The 21,631-nt window shown below is 38.3% G+C and overlaps 1 protein-coding gene across 4 annotated transcripts; it reads right to left on the minus strand.

Moving 5' to 3' along the window:
* Positions 1-1,370: 1,370 nt before the first annotated feature.
* nampt2 (nicotinamide phosphoribosyltransferase 2) lies at positions 1,371-18,568 on the minus strand. Of its 4 annotated transcripts, none has more exons than XM_015030511.1 (12): positions 18,277-18,567; positions 16,835-16,888; positions 15,881-16,016; positions 13,270-13,373; positions 13,055-13,183; positions 11,385-11,543; positions 10,576-10,706; positions 10,160-10,385; positions 8,772-8,891; positions 7,973-8,113; positions 5,714-5,839; positions 1,371-3,885 (listed from the first exon to the last, which is right to left on the minus strand). In XM_015030511.1, exons 1-12 carry the CDS (start codon positions 18,322-18,324, stop codon positions 3,724-3,726), a joined length of 1,536 nt encoding a protein of 511 aa, XP_014885997.1. In that variant the 5' UTR covers positions 18,325-18,567; the 3' UTR covers positions 1,371-3,723. The 4 variants fall into 4 exon arrangements, 3 of the variants coding, with proteins under 3 accessions (XP_014885997.1, XP_014885998.1, XP_014885999.1); XR_001424743.1 differs by lacking the exon at positions 1,371-3,885 and adding an exon at positions 6,331-6,494 and having other exon boundaries at positions 5,758-5,839; positions 18,277-18,568; XM_015030512.1 differs by lacking the exon at positions 16,835-16,888.
* Between the last annotated feature and the right edge of the window lie 3,063 nt (positions 18,569-21,631).

Below are 21,631 nucleotides of genomic sequence, written 5' to 3' on the forward strand. Positions count from 1 at the left end.
AAGTGGCATAGATTCCCCTTCAACTTAATATTCTGTTAAAAAATTACCTTTTTGCTATTTATTTATTCATTAGTTTATTTTTAAAAAATCACTGTATTGATACTATTTTAGAACGATGATTATGAGTTCTATGTTTGGATTCTATACCCATAATTTCTTTTTTGAGCCTTTCATGTTGGTGCTCTTAATTATAATATAGAGATACATTATTAAAAGCTATGTTTTTTTATTATTCATATTGCCGCAGTGCTAAAGGACTACACGACACTCTTATAAAGTATGGCTACATGTTTGATCCCATGTCTGAGCTCACCTGTGGATAGGACTGCTTCTGGGATAAACCCGCTGTGATAACAGCTTCTACATCTGTAATCCTGCTGAGAGGCGGGATTCCTGCTGAGGCAGAGAAATGCACACTCAGGCTGGAAGGGTGGTTTATTCTCACAAAAGAAAAAAAAATAGTGACCTTTGGACACAAAACATAAAATTACAGACATGTAATGAAAAAATATGAAGAGAAAAGCAAGTCTTCAGTGTATTGACACTGAAGACTTGTCAATACATAAACTATAACATGTTTATGTTTATAACATAAACATGTTATAGTCATTGTTGTTCCTGGGGTGTGGTGGACTGGTGACCTGTTCCACCCCGTCACCCTGCGAGGACAGGCGAGTTTAGATGAATGGATGGATGAATCCTCCTACCTTACTTAAATCTTTCCAGAACTTTCTGTAATTAGGATTTATCTTTAAAATTAACCTTCTTAAAGTTTTTTTTCCCAAAACAATTTATTTAATTACATTTCCTTACAGAACAACAGGTCAACAGTCATCAGTCTAAAACTTAAATGACTGTTGAAAAGATGGACAATAAAATGAAAAGCTATGAAAATCTAAAGTTCCTGTAAAGAAGGCAACTGAACCAAATCAAAGAGAGATCCAGGTGCCTAATATTTCTTTAATATTTAACTTCAAAAATCACACTTCTGGGGTGTGCTGTGATGGCGCAAGGGTTAAGCACCTTAGTCCTCGACGCAGCTGTTGTAGGTTCGATTCCCAGCCTTGGCGACCGTTGCTGCATGTCTTCACCCTTTTCTCATTACCCACCTTCCTGTCAATTAACTATCAAATAAAGGCCACTAGAGTCAAAAAATAAATAAAAAAATCACACTTCTGCAATGTGAATACACCGAAGTCATATACCAATGCCTGTTCCTAAAACCTAGTGTATACATTTCATAATATGTGAAAAGTTTTGAGATTTTTTTTCCTGTACCTGCCTTGCAGGATCATGGGGAGGTAGATGCCTGTCTCCAGGGGTTAAAGGTTGAGAGTTGGACACCTTGGACAGCTCAGGAGTTCAGACCATAAGAGTTTTGAATTTCCTAAAACAGCTGACATGTTGATGCAGGGGTTTGACAATCATTTATAAAAAATGTTTTCAGCTGTAAAAAAAAATAAATCTTTGGCAGCAGTTCCTAAAAGGCATTCTGGGTAAATAAGTCAAATAAGAACTTGCACAATTTGAGAAGGACAATTTGAGGAAATGCGAATACAGAAATTTTAGTCATGAATCATGAATCATGAAAAAAAAAACCTGAATAGCTGTGGACACAACAGATTTGTTCATTTGCCATTCATTAACCAAGCTTATGTTTAAGCTAGCTTAAACATAAGCTACATCAGTTAACGAAATCTGTTCTGTGTCTGTCAAATGCAAACTTACATTTCACTCAGTAATTAATGTTTAATATTAAATCAATCTTTTAAAGCAGTATGTAGCAAAACAAACTGGCTGTTTTTCTCAGATCAACACAACAAACAGGAAGGGGTTAAACAAATAATAACAATAATAATGTTTCCAATCAGTTTCAAGTTAAAGATTAAATGCCCAAATAAAACACTAGCCTCAAACAAAACATCACACACTGGTAATCAAAACTATTGCAGTTCTACTATACATTGAATCAGAATGTACAATCAGTGACAAACTGGCAACATTATAGGGTGTGAAAACATGAGGCCATATGTTGAACACAGGTTTGTGGTATAGATGTCAATCAGAAAACCAGATGAGCGCTACACCTTTTCAAAGTACTTGGTAAATAAATATAATTTTATACAATTAAAAAGTACAGCCATGATATTGAGCTGTGCAGGTTTAATAAAAGCACTTGTGTAATGTCCCAGCTTTTCATTAAAAACATGCTTTATTCTAACTGGATGTGACCTTTTAGTTTTCCTTCCACAACAGCAGCAATGCCCGAGTCCAGTCCCCAAAGCTAACATGCTAACATGTTAGCAATTTAAACCAGCAAGAGCAACTCAAAGGTAAATGTGAGTCAGCTGGTCTGCGGTGGTCATGATTAAACAGAAACAGTTGTAACCATGGTGACATAGGATCGTGGCTGAAAAATGGGAAATTTTAGCTAAAGACAATAAAATCTGCTTGGTATATTATCCAAACAGCTTGCAGTAGCATGGTTTTCTAATTAAGCTCAATGTTAAGTATGTATTAAGAAGGCTGTGATAGAAGTATCTGTGTTATTCTTTTAACAGATTTCAGTTTTTCCCTTGATAAGCTGCTGACTACACAGTACTTTTTGGTACAAAACGTAATAATTGCAATGGGTTTCTACGCAGCAAAGCGCTGTTCCTTTAAGAGCCAGCAGGGAGAAAGAGGCTGTGACTGAAGACAGCACTGCTGTCTGAAAACACCTGAAATGGATGAGGACTGAACTCCCATGAAAGCATTTAGTCAGTATTACTGAAATGACATTTACAAAACATTAAAAAAAAAAAAAATTGCATTCTTATGACAACTTAAGTTTTATGGAATAATACAAAATTGATACTTTGGGGTTCTGGACAGAGCAACATCAAAAAGTACATGCCTGCCTAATGGTATGAACATAAACTGCCGTTATGATCTGTCTGTATTATTTTATAGTCATTTCCTGCACTTAGAAACTACTTAAAACTTCCTTACTTCACATGAACACTAAAATAAACAGAGTGAAGTTCACGACGTGTGGAAGTTGGTAAAACGAGATGCATGTTGACGTTAAAAGCAGCTTTAAGAATCACATTTATATTCCAGAGTTGAATTGTGACAGGATTTGCTTTCAAAGATTGATGAAGATACGGAAATGTTATGACACGGTGCTGTAACACTGCTGGCCAGTAGGAAAGGCCAGATATTTTCATTTTTTATGGCTCTTCATCATTCACAAAGTTCCAGCTCTATAAATGTCCACCAGAGAGTGACGGGACCGAACTTCACTGGAACATCGGCTGATGCACAACAATTGCAAATGTTTCCTGTGTCGAGCTGATATATTGATCTACTTCTGTTGTAGAACTCAATAGGAGCACAAGACATTTTTGGAAATGAGTAACTTAGCTTATATCTGAACCTGAGCTTTAGTTGGTCACATTTAGTGTCAAGACAACGCTGCGCTGTGTTCACTGCTGCAGCATAATAAAACACCAGGTGATTGTGCAAGAGGTACGGGAGTGAGGGAAGCAGATGGACGTGAACACAGACATGTTGTGGCTCTCCGATATGAAGGTTGCAGTGGTGGGTTGTTGGTGGCTCTTGGCAGTGACTAATCCAGAGTTTCATCATGTAGTTGGTGCTTTAAAAAAAATTGCTAGTCTGTGTGCTGCCACTCCCCGCTGTGCCCAGAGTACCGTGAGTCCTACGAGTCGTCCGGGTGTTCTAATGGATGCTGCTGATGATGTGGTTGTGCAGCAGCTCCCGTTCGTGGTTGTACAGGTTTGGGTTTGGCTCGTCGTCCTGAAGCAGAGCATTTTTTCTGATCTCGTCCAGAGAGTAGTCCTGCAGCAGGCTGCCGTTCTCAAAAACAGTCACCAGGAGGTCCTGAAGAGCACAGAGCACATGTTACCCACACTCACAAGAGCACCACGTTTCCAGTCTAACAGGAAAAGACTTGACCACACGCACGCACACACCAGCTTCAGAACTCAAAGATTCTGGATTCTAGAGAATGGATCTAGATATGTGGTGTCAACATAACTCACATGAAGCCACCTGACAATCACTCCAGTGGGATTGTCTGCAATTGACCAATCTGCGGTCACGCCCCTTACCTGGAGGAAGTGAACCTCTGACAGCATTGTTGGATTTTATCATTACAATGATAAAATCATGGTAACTGCAACGCAGTCAGAGAGGTTTGAAGTACAGTAATGTGAAAAAATTGGGTAAATGTTGTCAACTCAGAGCTTTTAGAGGGTGCAATGAAGTTTATTCCATTTCCAAAACCTAAATGGAGTCTCACAAAAAAATGTAAAAAAAAAAAAAAAAAAGTAAGAAATGCTAAATTTCAAAAGCAATTTAGTATTCCTTATTTGGAATCTTGGGCTTTAACATCAATTTCTCCTTGATGCTAAAATTTTTGCATGAAAAATTGATGCAAAAAGAATTTTGCATTTAAGATTTAACAGGAAGAATCCTGCAGCAGATCCAGAGGGTTTGTTAAGAACCAACACAAAAAATGGCCAAAAATTAAACAAAATAAAAGTCCAGCCGGTCCAGGAGTGGTTTCAATTTTAAAGAAAAAGCTAAGAGTTGATTATAGATGTGTCTCAATCTATGAGAGAAACATAGCTAAACAGATTAGCGCTGAGCCAGCAGGAATGTCTAAGCAATTAAAATCTGGCAAACATAAGAGTTAGTTGCATGTGTAGCTGCTTAAATTGCAGGGTCTAGGAGAGAGAGACACACATCATCTGGGAGCAAAAGCTCAGTGGTCTGAGTAAGATCAGATCACTGATTTTTAAGAGTTCAAGTGATGTTTTTATTTCACCACATAAAGAATCAGCATTGCTCTATAAAAAGAATATCTGGAGATTGTTCCTAATTGCTTAATTAACTTTATTAATTCAGGGTTGCATCTGACATCAAAGTCGGTTGCCATGGGTGATCTGAAAGTGTCACATCATGCATTTGCGATTAGCTTATCAACAGAACCTTTCAGATTGTGAAATCAAATTACATGCAGGAATTCCTGCAAATCCAAGTGCTTGATGAAATCAACCGGGCTTCCTTAGAAAAACAACTTTTTGACCTGAATTACTGTAACTAACATTGCGTTAACTTGTACAGTTAAGCTCAATGTTATTTTTAACAGTGGGTTTAAAGTTACCTTTTAATATTACCAGCATTTTTTCTTCTGATTGGCGGTAACAATAATATTGTGGAGTGGTCCAGAATCTATGGATGGAGCTAAGTTGATGGGACATGGCAAGCAGGTACGAATCTCATCACCAAACCATCAAAGCACCAGGGAAAATATACAAAACAATCTTAACAATAAAAAAAAAATAATAATAATGGCTGAATGCCAATGAAGATGTTTCCCACTCACTAAGAAAGGGTTAAATTATTATTTTTTACACATGCCATTAATTTGAAGTTGTTCAATATTTAAGGGTATGAATTGGACCCGTTTGTATTTTGACATGTCTTGAGATTTCTTTTTTTTTTTAACGTCAACAACTATTCTATCTTATTTGTCCAAGCTATGAATGAGGTAAACAAAATATTTTAGCAAAACAATCATTTAAATTGTTAGCAATTTAAAAAGCAAACAAAAGAAAAAAAACAGGAAGTTAGATTGTAATTGCTATTTTAAGTTTAGTTAAGTGACTTAATACATGATTAGAAAACAAAAGTTGTGAAAGACCTCCTCGGGTTTGCCTGCTCCTCTCTCTATCGTCTCGAGGAAGCCGTCCGAGTTTCTCCTCAGCGATAACCGGCCCCGCTTTGACCCCTTGGACGGGTCGGTCACTGGCTGCTTGCACACATCCATCTGGAACACACACACAAGATCATAGAGCAGGATGTCAGCCTGCAGTGGGACAGAGGGAAACTGAGACTTGTTTACTGCGCCACATTATTACATTATTTTAAAAAAATTAAAGAGCTACCTCTGCATTTTGTAATAATCAGAGCAAAATGTAACGGCGTAATTACGTATGCGGCAGAAAGCACTGAAGAATACGTTTAAGGATTTTATTACATTCTGTGTCGATTGCTATAAAATGTGGCCTTGCTGTTGTTTTACTACATTCTGAAGCGCAGTTTTACTACCTTATTACATATTGCGGCATTATGACACAATGCGGCGTTACATACCATCATACGCCGGCTACAACAAACCCATGCTCATCTGGACAAAGCAGGCACCACTGTGCTGCCTGCTTTGTCCAGCCTGACTTAAATGAGTCAGGCTGCATTTAACACAATTCACCCTGACTGCTGTCAGAGGCTCCAGAGCAGTGGACAACCTGACAAACAGACCTGAAGAGTCGTGTTTCTGACCATGGGGGTCAGCAGTACCAAAGCGGGCTGTACTCTTAGCTTTCCTTTTCACTCAGTGCCCTTCAGACCTCCAGCATAAGTCAGAGTCCGATTGCGTCTGCAGAAATACTCAGATGACTCTGCAGCTGTCGGGTTCATCAGAGCTGGACAAGAAGGAAAAGGCTAACCACGGTTTCCATCATGGGAACGGAAGTGGAGGAGGAGTAGAAATACTTTGTTGTTGGAGTAGAAAGCAGTCGGGGCTAGAGGCGCAGCAGTGAAGCTACATATGAGACAGAGCAGACTGTACTTCATGGAAGCTCAAGTCCTTGAGTGTTTCCAGTAAGATACTGCATGTCTTCTATAAGTCTGTTGGAGAGAGAGCAAACTCTTCTGTCACCTGCTACTGGAGTAGCAGTATGAGAGCCAGCAACACAGAAAAGCTAAACAAGCTGATATAAATGCCTGGCTCTGTTCTGAAGACTGCTCTGGACCCCCTCCAGGTAATCATGCTGATGACAAAAAATTGCTTCATAAAATGAACATCATAATTGACAGTCCTGAGAGTTCATGAGACTTTTTCAGATCCGCTGTAATAAAAACCGGTAAAGTCGGTCCTTCAAAAAACAAAATGATTAAAAAAAAGCAGCAATGAGGACATGAATGGAGTGAAGCTATTGCAGTGGGATTGAGAGAAATACACCCAGCAGTCTAAGTGTGTTTTCACACCAGATAGTTCAGTAGACCCGGTTGACTGGTTCAAGATCACAACATTTGTTACATTTTGAGCTGCTGCGGTTCTCTGTGTCCAATGATCCAGATCCATTAAAAAATGTATTCCCTCCCTTTGCCTGTGGGGGCAAACTACTCAAGAAAACAACACTAAAACCTCTGAAGAAGACACAACTTCCTTCTTCACAAAATGTAAACAAAAATGGAGAGGCATCAGATTTTAGTGGTTGGAGAATTCCTCTTCTGTCTTTAATAAAAGACCAAGAGCCACTTCTTCCACTAGTGCTAGATTCACATGTTTGTTTTAGTTGTATTTACCCATAATGCCCTGCACTGTAATCCACTTCCTGCTTTTGAAGCGGTCTCCAGTTCAAATGTACATTGGCGTTCACATGTGCATTCAAACCGCACCAGAGTTCACTTGACCTAGGTCAACCGAACACGGATCGGTTGGCCTGGGTTTGTAGGAGGACCAGAGTTTACTTTTTTTGGTTCGGGTCAAAGTTTGGTTATGCATTCACATCTCTCCAAACAAACTGGACTTTCTAGGCAAATGAACTAAAGAATAATTAAGGAATACTAAACATGGCTGGTGTGAATGCACCCAAATAATCTCCAACTAGACAGTGTGCACTTTTTACATTTTGATTATATTTAACAATCTGATATCTGTACACACTTGAGATACAAAAACTCATAAAAAGAACTGTTTCAATGGGACACAATACAATTGATCCAAAAAGACTATTTTGCAGTTGCAGCTATTATAATGGCTGTGTTTAAAACTTTTTCCTAGCATGATGTTTTACATGGCAATGGTATTACAGGTGGCAGGAGAGAATCAAAAAATTGTAATGCGTGCTCTGAAGTCTAGAATGATTGAGTGTCTGGCCTAAGCTGTAGCACTTACCCCTTTGCCATTGGTCTCTACATAGCTGCACTTGAATGCACAGTTAAGTGTATCTCTGTTCAGCTTCTGAAGCAAGGAGCTGCCACAGCCAAAAAGCACATTCTCAGCACTCCACCCTTCATCACTCAGCTTAGCAAGAATCTAGAGAAATCAGAAGCAGAATAAAAAATAAGGTCAAAACCAAAATTACAGATAATAATAATTTTGTCTGAAGCTAAAGGCACGTTTCTGATGCTAAGCTTGTCATTGTTCACAACTACTTCAACCAGAGAAATTGAGCTCAATGGGAGAAATCCCAAACGGAGATGTGAAGGGAGATGGGAATTGAATGGAATTTCACAGGAAGGTGATGACCAGGCTATGGATGACGGGGTACACAGAAGGACTAGGGTCACTGGAAAAAAAAAGTTAACTTTATTCTTATAATTCTGAGATTAAAGTTTACATAGTGCCAATTCACATCAAATATCATCTCAGTGCACACGGATGCGCCCAAAAGACCCCTTAACCTCACCTTGAAGTAGTTTGTGTTTTGAAGCTTGTGTTTTATCACAATAAAAAAAGTATTTACAGGCTCTGCCAACAGTGGAAATGTTGTCTTACTTTAACAAACGTATTTCTTTAAAAGAACAATCAGAGTACTTTTCACAACAAGCAGCTTCCAACTGCGCCTTCCATTTCAGTTTTAGCGATTCCTCACATCTTTGTTGTCAATTTGAGACTAGGATACCTTGAAACGGCACAGTTCTTCAGTTATGCAGGTATTATGTAACCTTTCCAATCTTCAGATTTTTCTTACCTGATCTACTGAGCTGAGGTCAATGCCATCCCCTTGGATGATCCGCAGGTAAGATGGAAGAACCTTATATCCCATTGAGTTCAGACTGTAGCCAAAACACTCTCCTAAAATCTTGATGACCTAAAGGTGAAATCATTGTTAGGGCACTTTTAGAGGGAAATGTGACATATAATCTCAATTCAACTAGAGCAGATTTAAATAAGCCATCGTCTAGTGATCGGCATGCTTTGGTGATGTAGATACAGTCTGAATCTACTGTAACATGACTTTCAGACACTAAACTTTAGATTCTGTCATTTTTATAGAAAACTACTGTGCAACAAATCCTCCAAAAAATATTTCTGCAGTCCCATATCAAGTAATCAGCAACTGATCCAGTTAAAGGTCAACAGCTAAAGTTAAAAACAGGTATTCATATAACACAAATGTTTGTTTCCCCCCCTCCCCCCACTGTCTGACATAGAAGCAGACCTTTACAGTTTTAGGTGAGGCAGGATTAAAGAAAAAAATTGTATTCACTAAAATGCAAAAATGTATTTTTATTCAAATTCAGATTCACATACATTCAACACTTAGTATAATTGCATTTAAACTGTGTTTTTTAAATATTATGGTCATACTCCAACAAGTGTCTCATAACATCTTGCTGAAATTGAGGCCCATTTCTGGTTTGTAGCCAGCTTTGCTCTAAAACACACTTTCAGTTCTAAACAAGCTTTCTGTGGGACTGAGATAGGGCTTTGTAACGGCTTCTCTAAAACATAGTTCTCCTGGAGTCACTCAGACTAATTTGGTGCTCATTTGGAGGAGTTCTTTGCCCAGGCTTCAGACAGATTATGTGTCTTTTGAAACATTTTATACAAATATCTAATTTCAGATTTTTTGGTGGCATTTTGATTGATAACGAAAACAAATACAAGTCATATGCTGAACTGAGAACGCCATATTACAGTCAAGATGCAGTTCGGCGCTTTCCCTAAACACCATCTGGCTTTAGCAGCTGGAGATTGAACTCTGTACTGTGCTGAGCTACTGCAGTCCCAAAGGGATTAGGATCAAGAATGATGGTGCAATCAACACTGCTGCATATTGGTTAATACTCAAGCAGCGAGGCAATCTTACAGTTTTACTGTAGCTGAAGGTTTTTGCATGCATCAACAAATTATGTGAAGCCAAATATGTGCTGACAGGTACCAAGAAGGCTCAGCAGGGCCATCTTGAAGTCCAGACCCAATGAAAATGGATGGTATGTAATTAAGTCAAAGAATAACAGAGGAAGGTTGGACGCCCACTTGAGCCCCCAAAATACAATCAAGTCAAAAATGTTTTTTTTATTATTTAAAATTAAAATGAAGTCAGACACTTGATCTGTCTTTTTTTTTTTTTACCTCAATTAGAGTCTCTGCTGGGTCTCCAGAATCGGGCCTGATCACCAGACAGGAGTCCTCACTGCGCTCCATCACCCGTTCCTTCAGCTTATCTCCCCAGATGTGTTTGCAGGCATTGAAGATGTCATAGCTGTCACTGACCACCGACACTGGTCCCGACAGAAACTGGTCCAGGATCCTCTCAAAGGCCTCCTTCTCCTTGTTCTTCCCCCAGGATATGATCGTACTACACAGGACGCAAAAAGGATGGAGGTGATAAACTACGTCATGGGGGGGCAGAAACAGAAGTGACGTTTGCGCCTGAAAGGGAAATTGTGTTAAAGCTTTAACAAACTGATTGGAAACCAGCATTGAGGACCTTCTCTCTTTTTGATGCACACCATTTCTGAACTGCTTATTCCACTTGTTTAGATCACCTGTGTTCAGCCGCTGGAATGGAGAAGCCAGCCATCGGACAACCATAATACCGCTGAGCCATCAATACTCCGGCTATCGTGTCTGTACCGCAGAAATTAACCAGGTGAGCGGCTCCACCCAATGCTGCAGACTACAAATTAAAAATACAATTAAAAATATGAAACAGAAAAACATTATCTACAAGTTTATTTAGAAAGTTTATCTGCAAACAAACTTCAGCCATTGCCATAGACACTTCAGTAAGATTACTATGAACGACAGGTGGATATATGCATGTTTTAATACTGTTATACACACACTTTCAAAAGATTTTATTTTGCTACTTATAGCTAGGTGTGAAAATAATAGTGTTTAAATGAAAAAGTGGGAAAAGTTTAAAATCCTTAACATTTCGTTTCCACATTATACACGTTTCCCCCTCTCTGATCAGATTATTGCCTGGGACTCCAAAAATATTCACAAAGGTTTTAATGCAAAAACAATGATAAAGAAGCAAAGTTTGTCGTGTTCACAAAAAGTTAATTTTACTCTATAATCCTGGCAAAATGATCACAAATAGTGACTTCTTTTCAGTTTTACATACACATTTTGTCCAGGTTTAGAAACATTTTCTATTAATGATGTTTGTCAAACTCTATTTTAACTTATGTAATAATAATAATAATAATAATTTTGATATCCTGTATTATTATTACTCGTGTGTCATACTTTCTAAATAAAGATTTCTTGAAGAATAAAACAAAAAAAAATATGTAGCGCCAACATATGAGACACACATAGTGAAGAGAGGCAGCAAGAGCCTCCTGACCTCCTGGGATGAGACTCCTCGGTAGCCGAAGTCATGCAGCTTCAGCTCCAGGCCCTCCAGACTCCCTGAAGTAGCTTTCAGGTGTTTGGCCAGAATCTTCTTAAATTCTCTGGATATGGTAGCTACTGTGATGGGATACCACATCTGCACCAGCATGGTCTATGGCCAAAAAGAAGCAGATAAAAAAAAAAACAAAAGCAACAAGGATGAAGGAGAGCCCCAAAAGCTTTTAAATGAGCAATCAGCCTTTAATTCTGGATGCAAAAGGCTCTGTAGCAAGAGAAACACTTAGACATGACCATAAGTTGAAGCGGTGATGTTCAAGACATCAAGTCCAAATGCAAGTCGAACACTGTTATGAATTAGGGCGGACATTTAAAACGATTCCTAAAGGTAAGATCTGCTAGTTGTTCTCAGAGTTTAACCTGATTACCTCTTCTTGATTTGAAGTACTGCTGTAGCCTGGCCATGGCCTTCCTGTCGGATTCTGCTAAAATAAGATCTCGCTTCAGCACAGTCTGGGCTTTCTCCCCTTCACCCCGATTCCTTCCGGTAGATTTTCTACCGGGCCATCGGCAAACAGAAGATGGTGTAATCTATGATGTTGATTTTCTCCTGCTTTAGAATTGTAGTCTGTCTGTAGCGGAGCAAGTGAAGGAAGCCATTCAGTCAATGTTGGTCACACTACTAAATATTGAATTAACATGAACGGCGGCCTCAGGCGGCTCAGCTCTTCTCTGTTCGCAGTGGAGGACGGTTGTTTACAGTGCAGGCAATTTCCCGTAAGAATCATAGCAGAGAACTGGTGCATTAAGTACGTCACAGGCAAACGTTAGCAACTGAGTAATAACCTCAACATGATCCATGTCTCCAGGAAGAAAACATTTCTTGATAGAGAGCCTAGACCCTCTGTATGAAGCAAAGTGTTGTACGAGGGGCTGGCTTTTACTGGCCACAGTTCCACCATTAGCTGACATTATAATAAAATCAATTCCCAGTTCTGGGTGTTACGGCGAGATTGCATCAATAGGTGTTTCAAAATTTTGAATTTGACTATTCTAAATAACAAAAAACATTTTTTAGAACAAAAACTCTGCGTTTTTGTGTGGAAGCCTGAAATTATTTCCTTGTTATTCTTAATCCTACAATCTGAATTATAATAAAATCAGATGCCAAATATAACAGTATAAGTCACAACTGAGTAAAAGCACAATTCAAATTCAAATGTTGGAACTCCTATTAAGTCAAGATTTGTCAAAGTTACTGTAGACACTGATGGCTATGGGCAGGAAGGATCTCCTGTAGCAGTCTGTATAACGGTGAATGTCAGGAAGCCTCCGACTGAAGACTGTTTTTCTATGACAGTCATGAAGAGCATAATAAGGATTGTCCAAAATTTTCATGATTTTATGGAAAATCCTTCTTTACATCATCATCTCCAACAGAACCAGCCTTCCTCATCTAGAATCATTCACTCAGAGACTTTTACACCAAAGAGCGCCTCTCAGTCAGAATCAAGGTACTGCTTTTTGCTCGTCTTTCCGGGGGTCTCTCTGGACACCCAGGGGTCTTTAAAGTTTCAATCTGAGAGCAGGTTTTGCTACTCTGCATTATTAATGTGACATATTTCAACAACAACAAACACTTCAAGTTACTTTTTTCAAATTTACCTCAATGTAGTTGGTGAGCCAGTAGAAATCCTGATCTGTATTTTCCACAGTAAATAAAACGTTGCCTCTTGGTATGATCTTCCCCTCTGGAACCGCTTTGATGCGAATAGGAAGACGACCATTGTGTTTCTGACACAGAAAAAAAAACATTTCTTTTTACATCTTTGACATTAAGTGATTGAAACACAGGCGTAGGTGAACCTGTCTCTGAATACCTCTAGGACTTTTCTCCAGCCCTCTTCATCAAACACAGCCTGTTTGAAATGCATCTGGTAGAATAGCTTGGCCTCCTGAATCTTGTCCTCGGTCACAACTGGGCCTGTAAACACTGAATGTTAGCAAAGCTACCAAACCCCTATGAGCAGATCAAAGTTGATGTGAATGAAGCCGGAAAAAATACAAAACCGTAGCAGGCATTTCTAACGGTTTCTATGGGCAATAAAAAAAACAATTTCTCATGGGAGAACAGCTTGGAGTGATAGTTTGCTGTTTTAGTCTTATTTCTATTCTCGTGTCTTTACCAAGATTTTCTGGTGAAAGGAGGACACATAACATTTACTGTTGGAAAGATGCGAGTGTTCATATTTTAATTTTTTTTCTCAGAATTCATGAGCTGAGGCAAAATTACAAATTTTACTGGATAATAAATTGTCCCAGACATTATCGTGATAAACAATAATGTTTTGAGACCATTTTTAAGTAATCCGATGGCACAGGAATGCAAGAACGCATTCTCAAAGATAAACTAGTGAACATTTAACACTCAAACTGGAAGACATTTTACATATCCAAAATAAATGAAAAAAGAAACAACAAATAAATGATTTATGAAGTCTCTGGAAGCAAAACTGTCCTACAAAAACAGGAGCTAGTAGAGACCACAGCACTAGACAAAAGACCAGTCTTGGTAGAAAGAGAAAGAAAATAGAAAAACGATAAATCATGTAAATGAGAAATATTAAGCTGCTCTTAATTTAACATGTGATTAATTGATTTATTGTTTATTGCAACAGATCTAGAAGCAGGCTTTCTTTCTGGCCCTGATCTGTTTTTTTGAATACTGTTTTCTAACAATTAAAAAAAAACTATAACACTCATGGATTATTAAAAGTGCATGTTAAGAAATGAAGCACAGTAGCTCTTTATGTGTGTGTGGGTGGGTGAGGGTAGGTGGTGTGTGTGTGTGTGTGTGTGTGTGTGTGTGAAGGGGTGGGGGTGGTAATACTCCAATTGGATCAGTCTCTAAGGCTTTAAGACATCCTGCAAACGTTTGGAACGTTCTCCGATTTTGAAGGGATTTAATTTTGTTCACAGGGTTGACAGCAAACGACTGCAGAGCCCAGTATTTTCACCACAAAGGCAAAAAGGCATTGACCAAATTATTTAAAAATTTGGATTTGCCATAAACTTCTAATCAGTTATAAAATGCAACCTTTGATTATAGTTTTAAAACTGGAAATCATGACTTTTTATTTTCTTGCACAGGAAGACTTCCTCCTACACCCAGAGATTGAACAAGATGCTGCTCAACACTGCTACAGCAGTCTGGATCAACAGATGTGATTTATAGCTTTGTTTAGTTCAGGGAAATAATGTCGTCAGGGAAAGCATACCTTAAGGAATCACTGCCAGTTTTTGGAGAGGAGCTTTGTGGAGTAAGGAGGTAAAACGTTTCTGATTTGAAGAAGGTTCCCCTCAGTCTCGTTTCAATGAACCCAATTTAAACTTATTGATGGACCTAATTTTGTGCCAACTTTAACTATAATGGAGTTTAATCTCAAAATTCAGCTTCAAGACCAGAAGACTTGGAGGATGTATTCCTTCCAATTGAGGGTTTTAAACTTGTTGTCAGAATATTTTACAGTGTTCCATGGCGATGTTAAGGTTGATAAACGTGTTGACGGTTGTCGTTCTTAAGGAATTTGGATACAAACAGGCGCCTCGGGGATGGATGTTGTTAAGTGGGTGGAAAGTCACAAAGTTCAGACTGTTTCTGCTTACACACCACTAGGACCAAGACCCAACCTCGTCCAAAACTATTAAAAAAAAAAAAAGGAGTCAGAGTGGGAGTTGTTTTTTCTTTATTGGTGCTTTTTTGTGTCTATGTTCATGACATCTTAATCAGTTCTGGTATTTCAATGCTCTTTAAATAACCTTTTTTTATTATTTTTATTTTTTTTACTCCAAATGTGTGGATACACAAGTATTTTTCCTATGCATTGGGTGTTTTAAAATGCCATTTTTCTTGATTTTAATGTTTTTTATTATTATTGAGAATCTCTTATTCAAAAGCCCACTACATTAAATTAAAGCTCTGTACAATTAACATTTTTCTAATGAAAGTTTTACTGATGTCATTTATGCACATGCGGATAGAGAAAGAAAGTGTGATTCTTCTTTTATCCCATTTGTCTTGGAAGTCTAATACTTTAAAATTAATTAGTTCTTTGCCAAGTGTTATTTTTAAATAAATTATCTAATTTGTTAAGTGTGCAATATTTCCACTAGGAAATGGGGGGGAAACAGGAGAACCTTACAGTTCAGTGAACATTGCTGCCATATTAGCATCATTTTGACATCCGGCAAATGTTGCCTACAAACTTTTACGGAACATTTTAAGTGTGTCTGAATATTCAGTGCTGGATTGGTACTTTTCTAAAATGTTATTTGTAGTTAAACCCTTTGAATATACAAGTAAGTTGTCGGAAGATTACGCTGTCTCCTCAAAGCAAGGAAGATGGATAAGCATAAGGTCAAGTCCTTGAAAATCACCATGTTCATGTCTCAATAGTTATTCACTGTTGCTTTTTTAATGGGAGAACATACCTGTGAGGTACTTCTTAAGCAAATACTGCAGACCAAAGAACACCACCTCATTGAACTGAGAGCCTTTCTTCTGCCTGCATTCAAAGTAGGAGTAAATTTTGCTGACGTTTGGAGGATACTGTTTGTAGTGTGTGATCTGAAAAAGGAAAAATGCAAAGAGTCAATTTAGGTGCTTCACTCACTGCAGTCGTTTTCCAGAACAGTAGGGGTCACCAGTGAGGAAAAACACAGTGCTCCACAGTGTGACACTGCACAGGTGCAACCAAGGGAATCAGTAGCTGGCACTTCAGAGGTTTTTATCTGCACTCTAGAGCAAATAATGGTGAGAACGAATCTGTAATTAATCCTTTATGGATGAGATTTCCAGGTGGCTGACAACATTTTCTGGGTTTGTGGCCCCCTGTCCAGTGGCGGAAGTGTGCTTACGTGCGTGTGCAAAACAAATATTTACTTTTGTTTATAAGTTCAAGGGACAGGCCACATTTAAAAGTAAACTTAAATGACCCTTTTTGAGTGGTTTGGTGTTTCATTGGCAGGGCACAGGGGGAAGGGTTGTGGCTGTGGGCCCCTCGGTCTGATATGATTTGGGAGAACTGTGTTGTGGCAGCTTTAAGGTTCCGCTAAAAACAAACCAAACACAAATCCCCCGTTTTAGTTTCATATCGTTCCGTCCACTGAGAGTGAGGGTCATACGTTTCCAAACCCTGATTCTCAAGGCGCACTGACCTGCATTAGGCAATCTGAAGTTAAGAGCCTTACCCAGGGGCACCTTGGTATGTAAGGGAGGAAGATGGAGCCAAACCCACCGCTTTCAGGGTGCGAGATTATAATACCAAGTTGTTTTCTAGCATACCGTGTTATGTCAACAGAAAATACCCCGTTTTATCTGGATGACCCGATGTGACATTTTGGGTAGAAGAAAGGGATTGTAGCAAATAGCTTCGTTATTCTCACCACCAAGAGCTGATCATATTGCACCTTTTTCCGGCTGTCGAGGCAATGAGATCTCTTGGAGAAAGAGAATAATTTGAATCTGCTTATAAACAAAGTCACAGTATTCCAGAAGGCATATGGTCCTCACTAGCAGCTTCACTTGGAAAATAAAATAATAATAATAATTAAAAAAAAAAATCACAACATCCGCAAGTAAATAGACTATTACATTCTTTTTCATCAGAGTCAATATTCTTTAGTATGTGGTTGTTGTTATATTTTCCTCACAAAACATAAGTAAAAAAAAAACAGTAATTGTTGAGTAAAAGAAAAAAACAATCTCTAAACAGGAAATGAACTTGTATACCAGTTTTCACTTCCTGTAAACAACTGAAAGGAGCAAATAATGAAGAAATTTGGTTTCCTACAACCCAAATGTCCAAGGATGGAATCCACAGCTCAAGAGGAAATTGTGTATAAAACAGGAAAGGTCAAGTTGCCAGCTTGGCAGTATTTCAGATGTTTAAAACACAAAATTTAGCAATAATTATCTATGTCGCTTGATATGAAACACATATACTGCGACATGTTTTTCAGTCAAGTTGTCCAGCTCTGCATATGTTTTACTTAAATAGCAAAATACCAGATATTATCCACTTTACTAGTGACTGTTGTATTTGACTGTGTTCACCTCTGTTTGTGTTGCTTCTGTGTGTGTTGAGAACAAATTATACTTCTTAACAGCCTCAGTAAGTTGCTTAGGCTCCCCTGAGCACTGCAGAATTCTTTAAAATTCATTTGCACGCACAATCTTGGCCAACAAAGCTCATTCCCACAAAACTCTTCTGAAAATCTTGCCAACATACAAAAAACAGTGTCAAACAAAAACATGTCACGTTTAACGTTTTAGTATTTAATCTGATTTAGTTTATCAAACGACAAAATGTCAAGTTGCGTCTTAGCAGAAGTAGTTTATGGTACTATGTACATATCCAACGTCTGACCAACACTCATATTTATAACCCAGGCTCTTCTGAATATTGTCACAGAATTTATGAAAATGTCAATTTAAGCTTAGTCCATTTTATCACGTTGTTGACAAATCACATTTGCGATTCAGTGAAATACAGACTTAGAGCAAAATGAGAGTTTAGTTTTAACCTTTAAAGGCTCAATGTCTGATTATGTGTCCAACACGCTGATTTCTATCCGGGCTCTGCCCCAGGTGATCAGTTTCAATTTCCATTTCCAGCACCCACGGCACACAGCAGGCTTAACTTTCGATTCTTGCTATCACCGTCATCTGCTACACGCTGTTTCTGTCATAACTGTGACGTGAGTGAACAGCACCGCTGAGCTGGGACACAGCACAACCAGCCGCACTCAGAATAAATGCTTATAACCAACCGGAAACATTTACGAAGAACAGAACCCCCGGGGGAGTACCAAACAGATCCGCTCACCTTGTACGAATCCGTAGCGAGCAAGAAATTAAAGTCCTGCGCTGCCATTGTTGCCGTTTGTGAATGAATTAATAGAAACGCCCTCCAGTCTCCGTCCTCACCACGCAAACCAAAACCATACAGCGAAAATGAAAACGGGCGAGGGCAGACAGAAGCCGCTTAAAACCTAAATTTTAGTTTCGTCAGCGAGGCCAGGAGGCTGCACGAGCTCAAAACAACAGTAAGTGGGCAACAGCAGTGGCTTCTCTCGCTGGAAAGGGGCGGGTCAGGCTGCGCGCACGTCCACTCCTCTCCTCTTTGACCTGGTGCGTCATGCTGCCTTCAAATGCAATAGGACATTACAAATACATTTCTTAAAACTTCTCTCTTTCCTAGCTAAGCTGGTATGGGGTGAGGCCACGGAGTCGCAAGTTGCTCGTTGGACCTTCCACCATTAAACTGATAAAGAATTAACTATTGTTTTTAAATTTAGATTTGATAACAAATGCGTGTTTTTAGTATTAGTCCCTCTTTTGTCATGGAATAATTGCATTGAATTTACACAACAGAAGGTAATTGTTTTTTTTTTTTTGTTTTGTTTTTTTTTTAATTTTTTTACTTTAAGAATGTTTTACATAATTTAAGAACATGTTTTAGATTTTAAAATAGTCTATAGATTTGAATCCAATTCTTGATCGGATTCAATATCATCATCCTATAGAAGATTTTTTGTTGTTGTTGTTGCAAAGTTTCATGTTTTTCTTTATTTCAAAACCTAAAAATAGAAAGAAGAAATTGTCACAAATGACAACAAAATTCCTAGAGAAGATATTCATCTTTTTCCCAAAGCTCATGTAACATTTGTGACAATTTCATTGGACTGAGAGTGAAAATGGCTCTTTGGATTGTGAAGGTTGCAGATCCATGTCCTGGTTAATTGCAGTGGGACCTTGTTAGCTCGTGAGCTGCTATGTGTATCCTGGAAATGCAAAGTAGAAGAGTAGTACAAATAAACAGAGTCTGAACCACAGAGGTCAGAATTAAACTCCAGAAACAACTGCAACATGACACCATCATGTGTAGATGTCATGCTGAGTGACTTTTTAATGCTCTACTTGAAAAGGAAAGTGTAGATGAAGTTTGTGGAGTGTAAGGTGTCAGCGGGTGTACTTCACAAAATACAGACTGCATGTAAATCTATGCACCTCAAATTTACAATTAGGCCCATGTATGTTTGAAAACGGACATAAGTTTTGTTCTTTTATTTATTTACTGTAACATATTCTAATTATAGTTATATAATGGAACTGCAAAAGGAAATAAGCTGCAGACTCTCAGCTTTTGTTTGGGGGGTATCCACATTCAAACTGGAGGAAGGCTTTAGAAATTTCAACTGATGAACAAATGACACCCTCGCTTTAAAGAGATCAAAAACTATTGACATGGTTTATATTAAAGGACACAACGTAGTACAAAGTAGTAATTTTCAGTCCTGTCTAAATGAAACACAATAAAACCTAAATTACATATTTGTTGTGAGAATTTCTTTTTAGAAATATGTATGTTACAGTTAAAACTTCTGCAAAATTTTGTTGTTTGAATTCAAGAATTGGATTGAATCTATAGCCTATTTTAAAATCTTCAAAATGTTCTTAAATTATTCAAATTTGTCTGATTAGGAACAAGACAAAACACTAACATAAAGACCCTAACCACGGTCCCATCCTCTGGCCTCTAGTTCGGTGGTTTAGTGTACACAGATTTGACCAAACTTAATCAGTTTCTGTTCTTGGATGTAAAACTCTAAAATTAGTAAAATGATTGCTGGTTGCTAACTTTTCCAAATTTAGTTTTTTTTTTAATTAATAAGATGGTTTTCCAACTTATATTTGCAACTTGCTGAACTCTGTTTACAGACTTTGGATACTTTCCTCTTTAAGATTTGAACTTGAAGTTATTATACTTTGGGGGGATTTTCGATGGATTTTGATCTAAAACCTTAAAAAAGGCGTTTGTAAAAGAACATCCCAGGTTTTAAATTGATTGGCTAGCTTGGGCCCAGATAGTTACACAACATATAATGTTTCTATGTCAATTATAGGAACACATATTAATAGCTGTTCATTTTTATTTATTTATCTATCTATCTATCTATCTATCTATCAGTTTAAATCAAGAGAGTTACACCAAGTTGAAAAAGATTAGGGAATTAAATTAACAATTGTCCTTCATTCATGAAGAACCTGATTGAGCTATTACCCAATGGAAGGACTCTTGATCTCGCAAACTTGAGAGCTGAACTGCATCTACCGACTTGAATGGCTTCACAGTTACCTGATGACTGTATAATCTGTATCATCTGCATGATTGTGGTAGCATATCTAGTTACTTCTCATAATCTGACCCAGAGAGAGCATGTAGATTTTAAATAGGAGGTGCTCCAAGATGGACCCTTGGGGAACCCCGCATGTGATTGATGTGAACCATGATGTAAAATGACCGACTGACACAAAAAGTCCCTGTCCTTAAAGACTCACACCAGTCAAGTACTGGGCCAGAGAGTCCAACCCAGCTCTCCAGTCGCATCAAAGTCAGTAGTTTCAAATGTTGCGCTGAGGATCAAAAATACCAGAACCGTGTCCTGCACAACCTCAGTCACATGAAATAAGTCTAGATTTTGCTATGATTTTTATTTTTGTTTTCTTGGGATTTGGTTGCATTCATGACTGACTGACTGACTTACCTGACTGAAAGACGTTAAAGGAACTGGTCATTGTTAAGAAGGTATTTAACTGTTGAAATGCAGCTTCTTCAATAACCTTATTGGTGAATGACCTGTAATTCTTTAGCAACTTGTCCAGATTGTCCTTTTTCAACGATAATTGCTATTTTTAAGGTGTGGGTTAGAGGTAAACACATGGGAACCACATTAATTTACATATTTTATCTCTGTTAGGATCTGAGGTTGTTTAATTTTTTTTTGCTGGGGGGAGGTTGTCATATTTTGTGTTCCTTCATTTTTTTTCTATTAGTTCTGCCTTGTTTCCATTTCAGTTCTTCCTTAGTTTATTTCTTGTTTCAAGTTAATATTTGTCACTCTAGTTTGATGAGAGTGTTAGTGTTAGATTCACTCCCTCGCCCCATGTGCCACCTTCTCTCTCCCCAGTCTGCCGCTTACTCCCTTCACTCACACCTGCAACCCATCAGCAATCAGCTCAGTTCCTTTGTTCCAACGTTCAACCTCCCAGTATTTAAGCACCTTATCTCAGTCACTCCTCGTTGCATCATCTGGTCTACTCCCGTCACTTCCCCGTTGTGCTCAGTGGGAGTTTTTTTTTTTTTTTTTTTTTAATTTTTCTTCCTGTTGGTTTCTTTC

This window comes from Poecilia latipinna, unplaced genomic scaffold (genome assembly GCF_001443285.1).
Source record: "Poecilia latipinna isolate Pla-1442-1.1 unplaced genomic scaffold, P_latipinna-1.0 Scaffold185, whole genome shotgun sequence".
NCBI classification, from domain to species: Eukaryota; Metazoa; Chordata; class Actinopteri; order Cyprinodontiformes; family Poeciliidae; genus Poecilia; species Poecilia latipinna.